At 42.4% G+C, this 22,008-nt stretch overlaps 1 protein-coding gene across 1 annotated transcript in view; it reads left to right on the forward strand.

The window, feature by feature from the left end:
• Nucleotides 1–13,891, forward strand: part of PLCG2 (phospholipase C gamma 2) — a 126,054-nt gene extending 112,163 nt beyond the window's left edge. Inside the window, exons 31-33 of the mRNA XM_036909355.2 lie at nucleotides 2,954–3,042; nucleotides 12,630–12,814; nucleotides 13,549–13,891. Coding sequence (XP_036765250.2) covers nucleotides 2,954–3,042; nucleotides 12,630–12,814; nucleotides 13,549–13,591 — 317 coding nt within the window. The 3' untranslated portion in view covers nucleotides 13,592–13,891. The remainder of the gene's footprint in view (nucleotides 1–2,953; nucleotides 3,043–12,629; nucleotides 12,815–13,548) is intronic.
• The last annotated feature ends 8,117 nt before the right edge of the window (nucleotides 13,892–22,008 follow it).

Here is a 22,008-nt window from a genome sequence, read left to right on the forward strand (position 1 = left end):
TTGTCCCCGTGTCCCCGTGAAGGACGAGGGCTAAGAGCTTGTAGCTCTTCCCAGGGCCTTGGAGAGAGGTCAGAGTGGATGAAGCCTCCTTACTTTTCCACCACCAAATGGTGTCAGTTCACCCAGAACATGCCACGACTTAGCATGGGGATTTAAAATACAAAGAACAAAACCTCAAGGATAATGAAAACTGTGACCCCTTCCCCCACTGTGAGATATGCTTAGTAAGGACCTTCTCTTCTCCTTTCCAGCTTCTAGCACTGCCTGGCACGTCCATGTCCAGGGGAAGAATGAAGCAGAATGAACAATCCCTTTGTGCATAAGGCATTGGGGGGCCTTCTGAACTTGAAAATAAGCTGCCATTGTCGTTAGGGATGCACTTAAACTTTTAAGCCGCTGGAGCTCAGCAAGGAAGGAAAGCAGTGTTCATTGTGTCAGGGGCCTTAAACTCTCTCTGTTTTAATCCTCACAGCAATCCTGTCAAAGAGGTTTTATCACCTCTACTTTTTAAATATGAGCACTTTGGGGCCTAGAGATGTTAATTAACTTGTTCAGGGTTGCACACCTGTAAGACCAGAGCTGGGATTCAAACCCAGGAACATCTGACTTCACATCCATGTGCTTCCCACTCTGCAGGCTACTCTCAAGGCCTCGCCTTCTCCTAATAAGTCAAAATGCTGACCTCACTTTGAAAGATTGTCTCTATTTCCCTGTCCTCTACGACACAACCGAGACCTGGGCCATGGAGCTGGAGCCATCCAGGGGAGGGGACAGAGCTCACTTCTCCACAATCACAAGGACGTGCTGAGCATCAGGCAGTCCCACTTTGCTAAGAACCATGCACTGGAGTGCAGGGGCTGACAGCCACCCAGCGCCACAGGGCGCTCAGCATTCCAGTACATTCTGAGAGTGGATCAGTGCCTAGACTGACTTCTTCCCTACTGTCCACAGACCGGCTCTTAGAACAGGATCTCAGGCCCCACCCCAGACCTTATTTGCATTTTAATAAGATCCATAAGTGATTCACATCTACCTGAAAGCTGGAGAAGCAAAGACGGCTAAACCACAAGAGTTCTGTGGGTATCCAGGCAAAAGACAAACCAGCAAACAAACCAACAAAAAGACGGCATCACCTGAAAGGCGAAATAGGTCAGAAAACCGCCCTCCCTGAATACTGCTCTAGAGAAATGTTCCCAGAATGCTCTGAGGAAAGAGTTTGACCTGACAAGTTTTATACCCACTCAAACTGTCAGTGATGTAAAATCAAAGAACAGACACATTCAGATATGTACAGTTCAGGGATTATATGTCCTATGAACTCATACTGAATATAACAAAAGAGAACAAATTTAGCTAACAATGACACTGGTGGAGAAGTTCATAAAGATGTGGTGAACATTGGACATTAAGAAAAAAAAGTGCAATTCATTGTCTGTAAATAAATATTGAGCTCTAGTTAATATGCATGCTGACATGTTCAGGGGGAAGTATACAGATGTCTTCCACTTACTTTGAAATATATACATACATGTACATATATACACACATAGATTGGTGAATGGATAAATGTGATAGAATATACTATAAGGTTATAATGGTGGGATCTAGGTGGCAGGTGTATAAGTGTTCCTTGTAATATTTATTAGCTTTGCTGTGTGTTTGAAAATTTAATCATAAGATGTCAGAAAAATATAATAGCTAAGAGTTCCTTTATGGGAGAATTATTGTTACAAGATGGAATGGAAATATTACACACTATGTCAGTGTAGAAACAGTAACAGTTTACCCAAATTAGGAGAAGAAAGGGGAGAGAAGGTACAGGGTTGTGTAAGCACGCCAATTTCTGCAACATAAGTAGTGGAAAGAGAGAGATTGAATAGCTATTATTTAGAGGTAAGAAGTCAACCATAGTGTAAAGGTTCTCCCAGAAGAATTATCAAACAAGCCAAGACCTGAATGGTGGGAGGTACAGAGGAAATAGTAGGAGTATCCTAACTTGGGCATTGCTTGTCCTGGAGAAGCAGTAGGTAAAATGCAAATAAAAAGCTTTCAGGACAAACTAGGGCCATATAGTGAACCACCAAGATACAGTGCTCAGTGGTAACCAAAAGGTTCAGAACTGCTCAGGTTTGGGTCCTGTCATTTGTGGTGTAAAAAAAACCCTCCAACATAGGCATGGACTATAGGGGAAGATAGTGTTAACAATGGTTTCTTCTGGAATAAGGGGTTGTGAGTAGGTGGGAACAGGACTCTTAATTTTTACTTTGTATTCATTTATACTACTTAATTAAAACAAGCAAACAAACCAACTTTGGAGATGTGTTGCCTTAAACATTACCTAATGGGGGTTGGGGGTGGAAATTCAGCTCTATCTCAAGCCTGCCTTAAATAAAAAACATTAAAGTGGCTGTCAGACACAGGTCCTAATTGTAAATAGGGAATGGTTTTCAAAGGAGGATGATCAATACTGCTACCAACTGCCAAGAGACGGGAGATTTCCTCCCACTGGGAATCTTTACAGATGAAACACACTCTCCAACCCTGCACTTTGTAAAGGCCTGAGGGGGGAACCGCCACAAGGGTTCATTATTCTTTTGGGTCTTTTGGCTTCAAGAGTATTTAAGGAATCCAATCACGGCTGCAGTCACTCTGAATTCAATGTGTAATGTACCGTGGGTTTTAATTTCTTAGGAATGAGTCATTTTTCTTTCAGATGACAGAGAACTTTAACTTCGCTTTTCTGTGTGGACTGGTCAGTCAAGGCTGCATTCCGGAGCCCTCCTCTCCAGCCATCGGGTGGGCCCTCTGGTTTCCAAAAAGTCAGCCCCCAGCGTGGGGCACTGACTTCCGTCCTTGAACTGGGCGTGTGATCCCCGGGTAACCCAAGAAAGCTAAGATCTGACAATCTGACATTAATTGCCTGCCTTTGCGCTGTTTTTCCGTTCTGCTGCAGGATTTAGGTCTGTTCCTTTGAAGAATGGGTACAGTGAAGACATTGAGCTGGCTTCCCTCCTGGTTTTCTGTGAGATGCGGCCAGTCCTGGTGAGTGGAGAGATACCAGTTGGGGTTCCCCGAGCTGTGTCTGCTGATGGGGTGGCGATGGCCTGTGATAACGGTTGGCTGATGGACTTGAACCATTGAGAATTATCCAGCCGAGCATGCTGCCTCATAAAAGGATCCTTGCTGCTGCACATTTCCTCAGAGGGCCTCGGTTTGTCCTTCAGCACCCCTCCCTCCTGGAGAGCGCTGTATGATTCTTACAAGTCACGTGGTTGGAGAGGGTGAAGCTCTTTGGAACTTCCTCATGGTTTCATTTCAGCAGGAGCCAGGCAAGACGGTCTTGCTCTTCTAGATCAGCTCATCCTTGCTGGTGCTCTTTCCTAGCCGGTGGGTTTTGGTTTCCCTTCAGAAGGCCTGAGAGCAGTCAGTAAGGCCTTGGTGGCCTGTCCTAGGGAAGGACATTCATGGTCCCAACTGCCCACAGTGAAGGACACCCCTTTTGTGCTCTCTGCTGCTGGAGGAGGGAGCCTGCCTTCTTGGTCCTTTTGGTTGACCAAGGCCTTGAAGACTTAGTGTCTCCTTTGATTAGCCAGGTTGGGTAGGCTCGGTGGGCAGGGCGTGGCTTCACTGAGTACGAAAGAGGCTAAGGTTGCTCAGGAAAAAGGGTGGAGGACGCAGCCCCCAGCTGTGGTCAGCTCAGGACTTGGTTTGATGGTGGGGGCAACCTGTGGACCTGTGATTCTGGAGCTTCACAGTCTGCACGGTGGCCTATCCCACAGAGTGAAACCCACTCAGCCTGTGGTTTTGCAAGGCCCCCTGTGTGGCCAGTACAATCTTCCAAGATCTTTCCATTCCTTTACCACAAAACCACAAAACTCAGCATGGGCTGGGTGAGTTTGCAGTCTCCCCAGTTCTCTTGGGATAACCTAGAAAAACCGTGGTTCTGGACCCCCGCAGGCTGACGTGGGCTGGCGTCTTGCTCTCTTGTCCTGGTTGTTCCCCAAGTAGAGAAAGCACAGCCGTTACGTTGCCCTTTTGGCTGCAAGAACTCACAGTGATTTGGAAGTTGCTCCGTTGGCCGTTTCCAGGATACAGCTGAGAACCAGCCGGTAGGGCAGGGAGACGGCAGGCTGAGGCTGCCTGAACAGCCGCAGCCGTAGTCCCTGCAGAAATTCCTGAACTCGACTCAGGGGAGAGAACGTTAGGCTTTTCTGCATAGCTGTTTGCCGTTCGCTCTGTTTTTGTGACTTTGATAGTTTTCCACTTGAAAGCATTTCAGAAGTACTGATGTGGAAGAGGACGCAGAGACAAGCAGGCAGACAGAGAGCAGTAAAAGCAGGAAGCAGAGACTTACAAGGCACAGTAGCTGGGGGGCCAGAGAGCCTCGGGGACAGCCAAAGGTACCACCTTTTGTTGGTGCAAAAAAGCTGATGACAGAATTGTGTCTTGATAAGGGGATGGATAATGGAAGGATTTCCATTTTGAAACAAATGTTAAATGGTAGTACTTCAGATTTTGTCAATAAATGCTTGTATGAAAATTACAGTTTTCATTTGAACCTTAAATTATGGATCAAAAAATTACCTTTCATGATTCTTACTGTGATAGAAATGTTCGAGTGTAAAGTTTATATAAATTCCTCCCTTTACCAGGACAACTGAGTCAGGTCCTTGTTGAGAATGCCCACGTCTTCAATTTCTCCTTTTTTAGAATAAACTCTGCATTTGTCAACTTACCATTAATAAGGTTTTCTGAGGTCTTGAATAAGTCCATTAAAAGACTTAAGCCAGGATATATAATTTTATATGAATGGTTGAACAAAACAGCTTAGACTGTGTGGAATGTAGTCTTTATAATTTGGGGGGAGAGATGAGTAGATGAAGTAGCATTTGGTCTTTTGGCCTCCTTCCTGTCCTAGGCCAGTGCATTCTTTATATAAGTGTGTTAACAGTAATAGAAATTCGTGGAGACTTGTCTACTTTTCTTTAACAAAAAACAAAACCTGCTTTAAACTCTGGCACTCTGGACATTTGGGGCCAGATCATCCTTTGAGGTGGGGGCTGTTCTGTGCACACAGGATGCTTAAGCAGCATCCCTGCCCTTGACCTCCTAGATGCCAGTACCACCCCTCTTGTGTTACAAACCAAACTATCTCCAGACATTGTCAAATGTCCCCTGGGTGGCAGAATTGTCCTTGGTGAGAACCAGTGCTCCAAAGCAGATTATAGGCACTGTTCATATACTATTACCTACTCTTCATTAGCATTTAAATGACTGACAGATTTTTTTCCATCAAGTCGATGGACCACAGAGTAATCATTTCCCCAAGCTGGGCATTTAGATGGAGTCTACTTACAAATAAAGGTCTTGTGAACATCTTCAGGTGGTTACCCTCTTTTAATTCAAATTTATTTCCTCAGGACCGATTCCCAGATAGGGCATTAGTAGGATCAATTTATTTAGCAGGATGGTAAAATTGTAAAATCTGGGCTTTCAGCAAAAGCCTGGAATAAGTAAGCCTGAAGACCCTTGGCTTAGTCACGTGTACATCTCCCCAGCCCACCGAAGGACATGGGGAGAGGGAACTGGCACTTCTCTGTGTGCATAAAGCCCATCTGCAGCCATTTCACAGGACAGTGAAGGGGCACAATTGGTTTCAGGTGGTGGTAGGACAGCGTTTGGTCTACATGCCGCTCTCCAAAGCTGTCGTAAACAACTTGGAAACATAAATAATTTAAAAGATGAGATACCACCAGTGGCAGAGAAAATTAGCACATTTAAAATAAAATGTATTTATCCAGATCTGACTTCCTTGATGAGAGAGCTTCACGCATCTGGTGCTGCCGGGGTGTCTCGATAGAGTTGTGGGTGGCAGGGGGGAGTTTCCGAGTGGCTCGCCGACCCTCACAGATGTGTCTCTGTCTGGGTATGTGCAAATTTCATTTCAGCTGCTGATTTTCAAGCTTTTATTGGATTCTGCATCTGTCACCTGGTTCTCGGCTACTCACAGGTACCATTTGGCAGTTCTGGCCCACGTTGTGGTGAGGAGCTGAGCTAGATTGTGTTTCTCAGGGCCCATGATTTTACTTGATAAAATCTTGTTTTATTTATCAACATATACTCTGTGATGCCAGGGAGAGACTCTGGTAAACAGCTTCACAAAAGATTTGTCTGAGCTAATGATTGATCCAGTGGGGGCTGAGATGGAGTTTATTCATAAAACAGTCGCTGAGATGGCATTTAAACTGTCAGTAAGCACTTTAGGCCTTTTCTGAAGAAGCCATTTAATGTCACAATTACTTTATCAATTCTTGGTCCTTTATTCTGTTGGCTGTATGTATGGTTGGGCAAAGAGTACTTTAAACACCATTTTATTACCTACTGTATTTAAATTGAGAAGTAGAAAGGAGAGACGGGTTTGAAAAAAAAAATCCCAGTAAACCACCTGTGCGTAGCCGCTGGGAGCACCTGGTGTATTTCCTTTGCCTGATCGTTTCTGCATGTGATACTATCCATAGTTGGACTCCTATAATACGTGTAAGTATGTGCCCTCTGTGTTCACAGATGACTTTAAGCATTTGTCTGTGTTGTTAGGTGACCTTCAAAGCCATTACTGCCTTTTTCGTCTGGTGAGGGTCCCTAATTCACTTAGCCATTCTCCCACTGCTGGACGGTTAGATTGTTTGTAGTGTTTTACTTGATAAATAATGAAAGTCTTCATGTAACATTTTTAAATTAAAAATTATTTCCTGGGGCTAGATATTTAGTAATGGGATAATAGATCAAAGGGGGGAAAACCTGTATATTTTTGGATACATGTCAAATTATTCTCCAAAAGCAAATCGTTTCTTTTAAGTTGATGTATTATATTCAGTTTTGCTATTAAGTGAAAAGGGCCACCCGCCAATGATCTAAACTTGTAAGATTCAGAGGCATAGGACAGGGGAAAGTATGGAAACTTGAATATCCATTCTGATGATCACTGATGGGTAAGCTGGCAGTCCCTGGAAGGTGTATTTGAGAAAACCGGCTGCCTTTGGGTCTTTTGGGGCACTGATCCTGGGCTGGAATGTGCTTAGCTTCATGCCGGGAGGGAGCTAGAGTGGCCTAGCGGGAAGCCCAGGATGTTGTGATTCCCTTTGAAGCCTCTGCTGGAAGGGAGGCATGACTCCCTTTGTTAGAAGGGCTGTGGCACGCACTCCGGGGTCCTAGAGAAGCAGGAGGGGGAGCTGTATTCTGGAGCCGAGCTGGTACTGGGTTCTAAGATTAGGGAAGACTTGCGTACAGTCGGGGGGACCCAGAGGTGCAGAGAAAGGCCCTCCATGTGCCTCAGCTAAAGTTTGCCCGTTGTCAGTCCCATAAATAGAAACTGCTCTGCGTGCCACCATGACCCAGCAACTTGACATCACTACCAAACAGACAAAACCATGAGACCGCTGCGAGAAAAACCGGCACACAGCAGTAAGAAGAGAGACCACGTGGAGGCCCAGCACAGGTGGAAGACAGCTGAAGTAGAGTCATGGGAAATGTCCAAGGAGAGCCCTGACACCTAAGTCCTGATAAGGGCTTTCACGGAAATCCAAGTAGAGCACTGAAAAACACTTTCTAGAATTTGAAACAAAAAACTGATTTCTTGAATTTAAAAATTCAGTATATAAACAGAAGTCCACATTAGTGACCCAAAAGATAACGTGGAAGAAGTGTCTCATAATCCAGAGCAAAGCCACCACGAGCTGGTAATCACAAAGGAAAAGATAGGTCATTTGCATCTGTCCTTAGAGCCTAGTGTGTAAGCATGTCCCTAAGGACAAAGTGGAACAGATGTGTAGCTGTTAGTGAAAGTTAATAGAGGGGGTTTTCTCTGATTTGCTGCTTGACAAGACTCACTTGGTTACCGAAGGTTATGAACAGAAAACACATCCCCCATCCCTGGTCATATTTTAGAAAAGTTTCTATTTCCAAGAATAAATAAATAACTTAACTTCCCAACATACTAAGTTATCTAAGAAAGAAAATAAAATCTAACATCAGACTAGTCCTCTTCAGCATGGGAAACTACAAAGCAGTAGAGTGCCATCTACAGACTAGTAAGACAGAAGAATTCAGTGTCCAACACCCACATGGCAAGGCAATGGAAATGTACCTGTGGACATGCAAGATTTTAGATATATATCCCACTCAAGGAAATCTCAAGAAAGCCCCAGAATCAATGAAAACTTTAATCAGAACAGAAATTTCTAGAGAGGGAGATAAATAAGTAGAAATAATAAATTTGGCAGTACAGTTAAATTTTACAGTACTACATTATGATTAAAATTTTGTGATGTTAAATGTCAAATAAGGATTGTTGATGTTAATGTCTATCCTTCTCAAACTATTCCTATTCAAAAAATTTAAAAGGGAAGCTTCCAAATTCATTCTCCAAGGGTAGCATCACCCTGATTCCAAAACCAGACAAAACCACTACAACAAAAATAATATATCCCTGATGAAAAAAACCATTAACAAAATATTAGCAAACAAAATTCAAGAATACATTAAAAGGATCATCCACCATGACCAAGTGGGATTTAATCCAGGGATGAAAAGATGGTTCAATATCCATAAGTCAGTGTGATGCACCATATTAACAAAAAGACAAAAGAAAGGATAAAAGATATGTTCATTTCAATGGATGCAGAAGAAGCATTTGACAAAATTCAGCATCTGTGGTAAAAACTCTGGGTACAGAGGGAACATATCTCAACATGACAAACCCACAGATGACATCATACTCATTGGTAAAAAGCTGAAAGCTTTTCTAACATCATGAACAAGACATAGATGCCCACTCTCACCACTTATTTTCAACATAGTACTGGAAGTCCCATACACAGCAGTCAGACAAAATAAATAGAAAAAAAAAAAGGTATCCAGATTGTTAAAGGAGTAAAACTGTCACTATTTTCAGATGACATAATACTATATATAGAAAACCCTCTAAAGACTCCACCAAAAAATTACTAGAATAAATGAATTAAGTTGTAGAATATAAAAATCAATATACAGAAATATGTTGCATTTCTGTGTACTAATAATGAACTGGCAGAAAGAGAAATCAAGAAAACAATGCAATTTACAATCAAAAGCAATAAAATACCTAGGAATAAATTTAACCAAGGAGGTGAAAGACCTGTACACTGAAAACTAAGATTCTGATGTAAGAAACTGATGATGACACAAATAAATGGAGATATTCCATGCTCATAGACAGGAAGAATTGCTAAAATGTCCCTGCTACATAAAGCAATCTATAGATTCAGTGTAATCCCTATTCAAAATACCAATGGCATTTTTCACAGAACTAGAGCAAATAATCCTAAAACTTGTATGGAACCACAAAACTCCTGAATAGCAAAATTAATCTTAAGAAAGAACAAAGGTGGAAGTATTATGCTCCCTGGCTTCAAACTATACTACAAAGCTATAATAATCAAAACAGTATGGCAGTGGCACAAAAATAGACACACAGATCAATGGAACAGAACTGAGAGTCCAGAAATGAACCTATGCCTGTATGGTCAATTAACATATGAAAAAGGCAAGAATATTCAATGGAGAAAAGTCTCTTTAATAAAAGATGTTGGGAAAACTGGACAGCTGCATGCAAAAATATGAAACTGGGCCACTGTTGTACCATACACAAAAATAAACTGAAAACGTAGTAAAGACCTAAATATAAGACCTGAAATCATAAAACTCCTAAAAGAAAACACAGACAGTAAATTCCTGAACCATTGTCATTATTTTTTTGGAATGGCTAATATCAACAAGACAAAAAATAACAAGTGTTTTGAGGTTGTGGAGAAAAGGGACTTCTCATACACTGCTGATGGGAATGAATATAAATTAGTACAGCCACTACAGAAAACAGTATGGATGTTTCTCAAAAAAAAAAAAAAACCCTAAAAATAGAAATACTAAAATATCCAGTAATCTCACTTATGGGAATTTACCCAAACAAAACAAAATCACTAATTTTAAAAGATATATGCCCTCCTATGTTGGTCACAGCATTATTTACAATAGCCAAGATAGAGAAGCAACCTTCAATCCACTGATAGATGAATGGATAAAGAAGATGTATGTATATAATGGAATACTATATACCATAAAAGAGAATGAAATCTTGCCATTTGTGACAACATGATGGACCTAGAGGGCATTATGCTAAGTGAAATAAATCAGACAAAGACAAATACTGTATGATTTCACTTACATGTGGAATCAAAAAACAAAACAAATGAACCAACCAACAAAACTGAAATAGACTCATGATTACAGAGAACAGACCATGGTTGCCATAGGGGATGGGGGTGGGGCTGACATAGGTGAAGGAGATAAAGATATACAAAATTCCAATGATAAGATAGCCATGGGGATGAAAGGACAGCACAGAGAATATAGTCAGTAACATTGTAATATCTTATATGTTGATAGACAGTAATCATACTGTGGCGAGCAAAAGTAATATATATAATTGTTGAATCACTGTGTTGTACACCTGAAAGCAATGGAATGTTGTGTATCAACTCTACTTAAATTTAAGAAAAGGATTATTGAAACAGATGAAATGCACTATAATGAAAAATTTCATAGTAATCTGGAAAATAAATATGAGTAAAACCCAGGAGTTAGAGGTAAAATAAAAGGTGTCTCAAAAGGTTTCAGTTTTGATGCCTGGCAGATCAGTAGGCAAATAAAGCATTCTGCAAGGGGAGAGTTAATTTTGATATTTGGATGTAAAAACAAAATATAATTTAAATCAGGATTATGCAAAAATGGAAGGTAATCACTGTTGGAGAACTGGAGACGCAGAGGAGGAATAAAGGAGATAAATACAAACTTGACCGAGAGAGCAGAAGGCTGAAAGAAGGAATTAAAGAAAAATATATAGTGAAACCAATATTGTGTATCAACTCTACTTCAAATAACAAGTCCAGGGATAGACGGTTGGTCCACAGGGAAGGCTCCTGGGTCGGCTGGTGACGGTCAGACACTGGGTCCCCTGCAAGGGGCTGTGGTAGTCCTGGGGACCTTCGAGGAACATGGAATTTCTGGTTGGCTGTGGCCCTCGGGTGTTGAGTGATGACCTTCCCCGGTCTCTCTCCCTCATTCTCTGATCCTTAGGTCACTTAATTTAGGATGTTTCAGAATTTTTGCCTTGTCAGGAGACTGAACCCAGACAATGAGGAGATAAATACATTTGAAAACTAGGGTACATGAGTGACTGCTTTGAAGAATGCAAATGGGCTAAGCTGGTTCCAGAAAGTGAGTGTGGTCTGATTAGCCATCCTTTACACACTAGTCAGCAACCTATTAGAAACCTCACGAGATAACGCCCTCCTCCTCCTGTACTGGTCCAAACTCCTTACCCTCCTAAAGTTTTTTCCCCTTCAGCATAATGGAGGGAATATTTTGGCTCAAACAACTGCAAAGTTTAGGGGGAGGGCTTGCTTCAGTCATGACTGGATCCAGGGGCTTATGCAGTGGCTCTTTCCCTCTGTTTTGGGTTAATTCCCAACTTTCTCCATGTGAGAGCAAAGGGACATTCATCCCCGGGGTTGTTCCTCACTCTTCCAGCTGATCCCCAAGAAAAGCGGTCCTTTTACCTGGAGCGCCCACCAGAGTCCCATGGATGCTTCTAAGTGGCCTGGCTTGGGTCTCGTTCCTGGAGGTGGCGGGAGTAGGGGCGTGAGACACCATCACTGACTGGAACCGAGGCACATGCCCATCTCTGGGGGCATCACCTGTGTTACCTTGGTTTTTTTTGGGTGTGTGTATGGGTGTGGGTAACAGCTTTATTGAGCTCATTCATATACTTCAACATTCACCTGCTTAAGGTACACGATTAAGTGGTTTTGAGTGTAGTGAGGGGCTGTGCGGCCATCCCTATGATCAGTTAGAACGTTTTCATCGCCCCCAACAGAAACTCCTGCTCACTAGCTGTCACCACTCACTTCATGCCCATGTCAGGTGACCACAAATCTACCTTCTGTCTCCATGAATTTGCCTGTTCTGGACATTTCATATAAATGGGATCCTATATAGTACGCGGTCTTTTGGAACTGGCTGCTTTCACTCGGCGTAATGTTTTGAAGGCTCATCCATGTAGTGTGTCACCTTGCCTTTTAAGGCCCTTTTAAGGCCTTAAATTGTACGCCAGCTCCTGCCTACCTTCGTGTCCGCTTGCCTGGCTGCCCCTCTCCCTCTCCTGCTGTGTTCCTCCTGAAGCGCACAGCTCTTAAGATCCTTTGCATTTGGGTAAAGGCCCGCAAGTGGTGGTAGACCAGTAAAAAACTGGATTTGATTAAGAAATAGGATCAATGAGCAATGCATCTGTTATTTCAGTGTTTCACAGCAAAGCCACCCTGTACTGTGAACAAGGGTTTTTTAAACTGCTTTCTTCCAATGGAATAAGTAACTGTGAGTTTTATCTCTGGTTAGAGTGCCCTGGATTTTCTGGGATAATTCCAGTTGCAAAATTTTTGCCCCTTGCTCCCTTCAGTCACATTCTTAATATGCTACATCCCAGGTCCCCGTTTGGGAGACAGTGTCACCACAAGGTCGTCCTCTCCTCTCCTCTCCAGGAAAGCGAGGAGGAACTTTACTCCTCCTGTCGCCAGCTGCGGAGGCGGCAAGAAGAGCTGAACAACGAGCTCTTTCTGTACAACACGCACCAGAACTTGCGCAGTGCCAACCGGGATGCCCTCGTTAAAGAGTTCAACGTCAATGAGAACCAGCTGCAGCTGTACCAGGAGAAGTGCAACCGGAGGTAGGCCCGCCCTCCGCCTGCCCCCCCACCCACAAACCCTCAGGTCTCCCTCCAGGCACAGTGAGATTGGGTGCCTGGAGCCAGGCTTCAGGAAAGTCTGGTCTCTGGAAGTCCTTTGAGCTGAACTCAAAAACTAGAGTCCAGGAACCCTGGACTTGACTCTTCTTTGTTCAGAAAGCAGAGAAGGTACAGATGCCTGATATTAGTCTAAGTTGAAGTGCAGCCACTAGAAGGACACTTTGATAGTGAAAATAAGCCGTGACCACTACCTTTTAAAGAGCCCTTACTGGGCTCCCAAGAGTGGGCGAGTCCAGTCTAGATTGGGCCAGAATCCCCCCCATCACCACCACCAAAAGGATGCTTCTCATTGTGCTACAGGCATGTAACGGGGTGGGCAGCCGGGTATGCCTTGTGTCCTGCCCAAAAAAGAACTGTCCCAAAGAACAAGCCAGTAGCAGCCGCCAGTAGGAAACGCACATAGGCTGCTTACCCATTAGTCTCATTCCATCCCACTTCAGCCTGCCGAGTTGCAGTGATCCTAGTGCAGTAACAGTGAGGAGATGGAGGGTCTGAGGGATTAAACACCTTGCCAGGAGCCTACTTCTCTGACTCTCAGCCCTGTGCCACCCAGCCACGGATGACCTACAGACACGTGGGCACAGAAATGTTACAGAATTGAGCACAAGGCCCATGTCTTAGCCTAATGGATGATGGCAAAATCTGTTTTATTTCAGGTTAAGAGAGAAGAGAGTCAGCAACAGCAAGTTTTACTCCTAGAAGCTGGGATACACGTGTAAGGGTGTCGTGTGCATGGGTGTGTTTGCATGCTGGAGAATGTGCTCTACTCAGACCCTGGGAACATGCTAATCTGTGACATCATTGTCTCTTCAAGCCTGTCATCAAGATAACATTTCTGAAGATGACCTGATTGGCATGAATTGGGGTGATTTCCTGTTAATTTCTTCATTTTGGACAATTTCTTAACTTATATTCTCAATAGGGGACCCCAAAAACAGCTCCTGATTTTTGGCCTCTTATGTTCCAAACCTCACTGAATAAAAGCAATGAAAATCTTGATCTGTTAAACCTGTGCATGGCCCGTCCCGCGAGCAGGATTCCTTTTCTGGCTTCTAAAGACCCAGGTAATTGACTTCTGCAGAAGATGGGCCTGATATATAATGAACTAATTCATGAGATCCTGAAAAGGATCCCACTTTAACTAAAAGGCAAAGGATTCCACAGTTAAGGCCATCAGATTTAGGCAGGGCCCACGTCTTCCCCGGTCAGCGGGTTCAGCTCAGGCCACGTGACCACCGGCTGGCCAGCTGGTATTGGCGCTGGGCGGACCTGCTGCAGCAGTGGGGAGGTGGCTGGGCGTGGGATCTCTGTTCCTCAGACATCTTCCAGTTTACAGTGGAGACTCACTTTTGTGACTGGAGTTACAGGGGGTGAGGGGGTAGAAACCTCAGGGCCTCTTTGATTTAAAAAAACCCGTCAGAGAGACCAGAGAGTTGCTGAAGACTCAGCCAGCTTATTCCTCACCCCAGCTCTGCCCGCTCAGGAGCCGGCTGCGCGACCACTGGGCAGACCCGGGGTCTGCAGCTCCCCCAAGCCACCAGGTCATTTACTGATTACATGACGTGTTGGAAGTCAGGCTCTGCATTTTCCAGTTTTCTGGAGTGCTAAGCGAAGACTTAGGAAACTACAGAAAATCAGGTGCAGCATCCCCGAAGGGGCACGCCCACCCAGGACAAGGTAATACTCCTCTACATCTTGAGATACAATTTAATGGTTTGTACAGTGCGATGATTTAATAAGGCTTTTTAAAGGTGAGGTAGTGTCAGGAGGAAGGGTCAGTAGAGTCACAATTTGGTCAGTGAATCAAGAACTGACTTTGGGAAAAAGACGTAATAGTTGGGGGAAAAAAGTGATTGTGGGTGAGGGGCTACCTGGCAGTCAGCAAAGGAGGGAAGTATTCCTGATGGTGGCAAGTGTTCAAAGCAACTTCCCAGAAAGGTCAGAGGAAGGCCCTGAGCTGAACGCTTCAAGTAAGGGATTTTCAGACTGTCGCCAGTGCCCCATGGGACCACTGGCCAGGTACCACGAGAGCCTAATTATTGCACCCCTCCCTCTACCTCGTGCACATTTTGGTGCCATCATGCTCTCGGGGTGGTGGGGCTCAGTTGTTGCTATCATTACCTCTGTTTTCAGCTCAGGGGTGAGTAAAGGGTGAACTTTCCCACTTCACTCCATTTTACAGCCCAAAAGCTAAGGCCTGGATGCTATTTCTGCTTAAAGTAGATATTCTGTTACTGTGTTAAATTAAGAAGTGGTAGCACAGAAGGCAGAAACCATCTTTTTGGCTGCTACTAAGTAAAATCCATGCCCACTCACAGCCACCCAGAGAAAGAGCAGGCAGGAGTAAAAGGGGTTATACTCTAAATGGTGCTGGGAAGAATACTTCCTCCAGAACTGTCTCCTCCTCCTAGGTGCTGCAGTGACCTGAATTCACCCTTAGAGAGTATTTGCTTTGGCTCCTCCATTCTCCCATTAATGGGGGTAATACATTAACCTGATTCTTGGTGGTGGTAAAATTATCTCACAAAAGACAGAGATGGGAAGTGAAAGGCACAGCTGGCATTGTTGCTCTTCCCATAGTCTGCCCGGGTGCCACGTAATCTGAAATCCCTCGCTGAGATGGTGGTGTGACTCATGCAGTAAGCACGGTCGGTTCCGGTCAAGCAGAATCACAATCGGAATGTCCTGGAATGTGGAGGCAGCACTGATGGACCCAAACCAGGGTTGTATATCTGTTATGTTGCTTTTGTTCACCATTTCCCTAAGCGTATTATTTAGAATATTGGTTGTTACATGGGAAATAAAGGGGGAGGTTGGTTAGATCATCTGAGTGTGGGAGATTTAGGTCGTACAAAGTTAAATAATTTCTCTGCTGTGAAACTTGGATATGCTAATGTGAATGGCCAAGAGGGGCGTAGAATAGCACATTTCCCAAATTTGATCTCAGAACCCTTTTGCCAAGAAATAGCTCATGTGTTCAGTGGAACATATTTGGGGACCTGCTGCTCTGTAAAGAAGGTAGCCAGCCAACATAACCTAATAACTTACAGGCTTCGTGACCTACTTAGACACATAAAATCTGAGCTTCAGCCCCCAGGACCAGTGGTGTTTCAGCTGGGCCAGCCTTCCCCCTGGAGTCTCCCAGAGCTTTCCAAGGAACTCACACGCTCCAGTTATTTCAAGGGATCAGCTTGCAGATCCTCGCCTTCCTGTTGTCCAACTATGACTCATCTGCCTGACAAAATGCCCTTTCCTCCCCTTAAAAAGAAAACCTCTCTTTTCCCACATTCAGCCTCACTGTAGAGCATGACTCAAGGGGTAGCATTCAACATAGGGGTGCTTGGAAAGTGAGCCGCAGGGCGCAAGTCTTCCTGCAATTCTGGTGGCTCCCGATTCTTTGCTTTCCACAAACCTGAAGGAACACCTGATTCTAAGTATTTTAGCACGGAATCCTGAAGGGGCTGGAGGTTCCATTATCCTGCTGTCACAGAACTCCTGTTCCTGCCTGCTTATCCAGGTGCGCAAGGACCGTCAACACTTCATGCATGAAATGCGGAAGGGAGAACGGAGCTGATATTGTACCATGGCCGTTCTGGCAAAAGATAATATTAATCTACACAGAAATGAAACAACTGGGGGGCGGGGAACGCCTTTTTCATCTCCTTGAGTGACACACTGCCAATAATATTTTACTATGCTGACTAATTCATTAAAATTTATACTGTATATGTTGATCAAACTCAATCCAGAAGAAAAATTTACGTAGAGCCCTATGATAATAGGATGTAATTCTGTTACAGATATGCAATTAATATAAAAAGCCAAAAATAATTAGGCTAAAATTTTCAGGGTAAAGAATAAAAATACAGAGTAAAAGGAAAAAGGGGCATTTCCTACCATTAAAAATCGCCTTGTTCATATAATTTTTTGAAAGGGTGATAGTGTCTATCAACTTGTATTTAATGCCTCTGGGCTAAATTAAAAAAAGGAACGTAACCATTTTATTTAAAGATGCAGTATCTACAATATGCTGGCACTTAACACCCTTTGCAGCTATTTTATGATGAAAAATTTTAGACATCAGTTTGAAAATGTGCAAGAGGATACACAGCTTTTCAAAATTCACTTGAGTCTCTGAGCATAAAATTTTAAGATTGTTGATCTAGGGCCAGTAAGTCATGAGTTGTATTTGGAAGCACAAAGTATAGCTGAAAGGGGCCTTAGTTGCTTTAATTTTTAAAAGGCATGTAGGTCAGCTTTCAATTTGGGTGACATCTGACTTTGTTGGGATAACCCTACAAGCCATATGGTAGCCAACAGAAAGTTAATTAGATTAAGAAATATGCAAAATTACAAAATTGGCATTTGAAAAATTATTTGTCTCAGGCTTTTCATTTTCAAAATACTTCCTTCTCGAAGAACCAGATTCCACAGTGATCCACTCTCAGAAATTCCCACATTTCTTTTAAAAAGCTGCATTTGTAAACCTGTTTCATTATTAAGGCTTATTTATTTTTTATATAAATAGTGTGTGCTTGTGTGTACATAATCATGTGAATGAGTGACACAAATGTTGGCTCTTGTTAATGTGAAAACTAAATGGCTGAATCACATTTTTAAAAAATAAAAATTTGGTTTAAATGAATACAGCAATCTGCCCAGAATGTCGTGTGTGTGTGTGTTTTTAAGTGGTATTCACTTTTTTGCTCTCAAAATAAGAAATAATTCAGCCATGAGATAGGTGCAATTAGAATCCTTTTTCTTTTTCTTTTTTTTTTTTTTTTTTTTTTTATTGAAGGGTAGTTGACACACAGTATTACATTACATTAGTTTCAGGTGTACAACACAGTGATTCAACATTTATATACATGATAATTCTAAGTACCAGCTATCACCATACCAAGTTGTTACAATATTTTGACTATATTCCTTATGCTATACATTACATCCCGGTTGCTTATTTATTTTACAATTGGAAGTGTGTACTTTTTCTTGGTTGTTGTTGTTAGGGCATCTCTCATTTTTATTGATCAAATGGTTGTTAACAACAATAAAATTCTGTATAGGGGAGTCAATGCTCAATGCACAATCATTAATCCACCCCAAGCCTAATTTTCGTCAGTCTCCAATCTTCTGAAGCATAACGAACAAGTTCTTACATGGAGAACAAATTCTTACATAGTGAATAAGTTACATGGTGAACAGTACAAGGGCAGTCATCACAGAAACTTTTGGTTTTGCTCATGCATTATGAACTATAAACAGTCAGTTCAAATATGAATACACATTTGATTTTTATACTTGATTTATATGTGGATACCACATTTCTCTCTTTATTATTTTTAATAAGATGCTGAAGTGGTAGGTAGATACAACATAAAGGTAGAAAACATAGTTTAGTGTTGTAAGAGAGCAAATGTATATGATCAGGTGTGTGCCTGTAGACTATGTGTTAATCCAAGCTAGACAAGGGCAATAAAACATCCACATATGCAGAAGATTTCTCTCAGAACAGGGGGGGTGAGGTTCTAAGCCTCACCTCTGTTGATCCCCAATTTCTCACCTGATGACCCCCCAGCGACTGTGCCTGTCTTAGGTTGTTCCTCCCTTGAGGAATCTTACCCGTCTCTGGCTAACCAGTCATCTTCCGGGGCCACACAGGGAAATGTTAAGTTGGTAAGTGAGAGAGAAGCCTTATTGTTTGAAATGGTTAGCTTTTTATTTCTTTGCATATTTATGCCCTGTGGCTTCTATGCCCAGCATTTGTCTTGAGGTATCTTTACCACTTGGAGGAGTTATGATACTCGGTAAATTTGATATGAGGCACGAATTCTATTTAAGAATTCGTTGTAATTAGGAAGGAAGAAGAAAAGCTATAGAAGTAGCAGGCGGGAGAAAACATGGGAAGATTGATTATTTCTTTGACATATCTTCTTGTAGAGTAACTTCAGCATGTATATATTTTAAGCTACTACTTAAATTGCGCACACACCTTAACATAATAGGAGTATAGTTACATAACCAAGGCATACCTGTAATTACCAGCCATCTCCAGTGAAACCAAGAAAACCAGTTAGGCACCCTAGGCATTTGTGAAAACTTATCAATGATATGATGGTTATTATCTAACTGAATTTGAATAGTTTGAGAAAAATCAGACAAATTAAAACAACCCATTCCTGGGCACTGTTCACATCCCATATGTTCTTTTAACAGTAAATAGTCTGTAGTTGTAAGATTTTGGAGCGCTACAATTTGCACTTCTCCTAATTCTTGGTTGAGTTCCAACAGTATAGATCCAGTCAAATTTGTTGTTTTACTGTATGCACAGGCCAGCTTAGATATCTCCTTCATTCCCATGGCAAGTCCAGGAGCTGGTGGGATGAGTGCATCTACAGCTGTAGCAGTGCGTGGATCTTTGTTGGGGTTTTTTGATGATCTTCTTCTGGCATGAGTCTTCCCGAGAGTGCTGATGTTGGAAGTTCTCTTTCATATCGTTTCTTAGTTCATTTTCGGGGTAGCCAAATTAGGCTTTGATCCTCTGTATAAACACAAACAGACCCTTTGCCTACACTTTTATATGTCCTTTATATTATTGTGTAGAACTCATTAGAGGTCACCACATAGGAACTGCATTTTTTTTTTTTTAATCATTAATCTACACTTACATGACGAATACTTACGAATACTTTGTTTACTAGGCTCTCCCCTATACCAGGTCCCCCCTATATACTCCTTTACAGTCACTGTCCATCAGCGTAGCAACCTGTTGTAGAATCACTACTTGTCTTCTCTGTGTTGTACAGCCCTCCCCTTTCTCCCACCCCGCTATGGATGCTAATCTTAATACCCCCCTACTTCTCCCCCCCTTATCCCTCCCTACCCACCCATCCTCCCCAGTCCCTTTCCCTTTGGTACCTGTTAGTCCATTCTTGAGTTCTGTGATTCTGCTGCTGTTTTGTTCCTTCAGTTTTTCCTTTGTTCTTATATTCCACAGATGAGTGAAATCATTTGGTATTTCTCTTTCTCTGCTTGGCTTGTTTCACTGAGCAAAATACCCTCCAGCTCCATCCATGTTGCTGCAAATGGTTGGATTTGCCCTTTTCTTATGGCTGAGTAGTATTCCATTGTGTATATGTACCACATCTTCTTTATCCATTCATCTATCGATGGACATTTAGGTTGCTTCCAATTCTTGGCTATTGTAAATAGTGCTGCGATAAACATAGGGGTGCACTGATCTTTCTCATACTTGATTGCTGCATTCTTAGGGTAAATTCCTAGGAGTGCAATTCCTGGGTCAAATGGTAAGTCTGTTTTGAGCATTTTGATGTACCTCCATACTGCTTTCCACAATGGTTGAACAAGTTTACATTCCCACCAGCAGTGTAGGAGGGTTCCCCTTTCTCCACAGCCTCGCCAACATTTGTTGTTGTTTGTCTTTTGGATGGCAGCCATCCTTACTGGTGTGAGGTGATACCTCGTTGTAGTTTTAATTTGCATTTCTCTGATAATTAGCGATGTGGAGCATCTTTTCATGTGTCTGTTGGCCATCTGTATTTCTTTTTTGGAGAACCGTCTGTTCAGTTCCTTTGCCCATTTTTTAATTGGGTTATTTGTTTTTTGTTTGTTGAGGCGTGTGAGCTCTTTATATATTCTGGACGTCAAGCCTTTATCGGATGTGTCATTTTCAAAGATATTCTCCCATACTGTAGGGTTTCTTTTTGTTCTATTGATGGTGTCTTTTGCTGTACAGAAGCTTTTCAGCTTAATATAGTCCCACTTGTTCATTTTTGCTGTTGTTTTCCTTGCCCGGGGAGATATGTTCAAGAAGAGGTCACTCATGTTTATGTCTAAGAGGTTTGTGCCTATGTTTTCTTCCAAGAGTTTAATGGTTTCATGACTTACATTCAGGTCTTTGATCCATTTTGAGTTTACTTTTGTATATGGGGTTAGACGATGGTCCAGTTTCATTCTCCTACATATAGCTGTCCAGTTTTGCCAGCACCATCTGTTGAAGAGACTGTCATTTCGCCATTGTATGTCCATGGCTCCTTTATCAAATATTAATTGACCATATATGTCTGGGTTAATGTCTGGATTCTCTAGTCTGTTCCATTGGTCTGTGGCTCTGTTCTTGTGCCAGTACCAAATTGTCTTGATTACTATGGCTTTATAATAGAGCTTGAAGTTGGGGAGTGAGATCCCCCCTACTTTATTCTTCTTTCTCAGGATTGCTTTGGCTATTCGGGGTCTTTGGTGGTTCCATATGAATTTTTGAATTATTTGATCCAGTTCATTGAAGAATGTTGCTGGTAGTTTCATAGGGATTGCATCAAATCTGTATATTGCTTTGGGCAGGATGGCCATTTTGACGATATTAATTCTTCCTAGCCATGAGCATGGGATGCGTTTCCATCTGTTAGTGTCCCCTTTAATTTCTTTTAAGAGTGACTTGTAGTTTTCAGAATATAAGTCTTTCACTTCTTTGGTTAGGTTTATTCCTAGGTATTTTATTTTTTTTGATGCAATTGTGAATGGAGTTGTTTTCCTGATTTCTCTTTCTGTTGGTTCATTGTTGGTATATAGGAAAGCCACAGATTTCTGTGTGTTGATTTTGTATCCTGCAACTTTGCTGTATTCCGATATCAGTTCTAGTAGTTCTGGGGTGGAGTCTTTAGGGTTTTTTATGTACAGTATCATGTCATCTGCAAATAGTGACAGTTTGACTTCTTCTTTGCCAATCTGGATTCCTTGTATTTTTTTGTTTTGTCTGATTGCCGTGGCTAGGACCTCTAGTACAATGTTAAATAACAGTGGGGAGAGTGGGCATCCCTGTCTAGTTCCCGATCTCAGCGGAAATGCTTTCAGCTTCTCGCTATTCAATATAATGTTGGCTGTGGGTTTTTCATAGATGGCCTTTATTATGTTGAGGTACTTGCCCTCTATTCCCATTTTGCTGAGAGTTTTTATCATGAATGGATGTTGAACTTTGTCAAATGCTTTTTCAGCATCTATGGAGATGATCATGTGGTTTTTGTCTTTCTTTTTGTTGATGTGGTGGATGATATTGATGGACTTTCGAATGTTGTGCCATCCTTGCATCCCTGGGATGA

The sequence above is a fragment of the Manis pentadactyla genome, chromosome 15, assembly GCF_030020395.1.
Source record: "Manis pentadactyla isolate mManPen7 chromosome 15, mManPen7.hap1, whole genome shotgun sequence".
Taxonomy (NCBI): Eukaryota; Metazoa; Chordata; class Mammalia; order Pholidota; family Manidae; genus Manis; species Manis pentadactyla.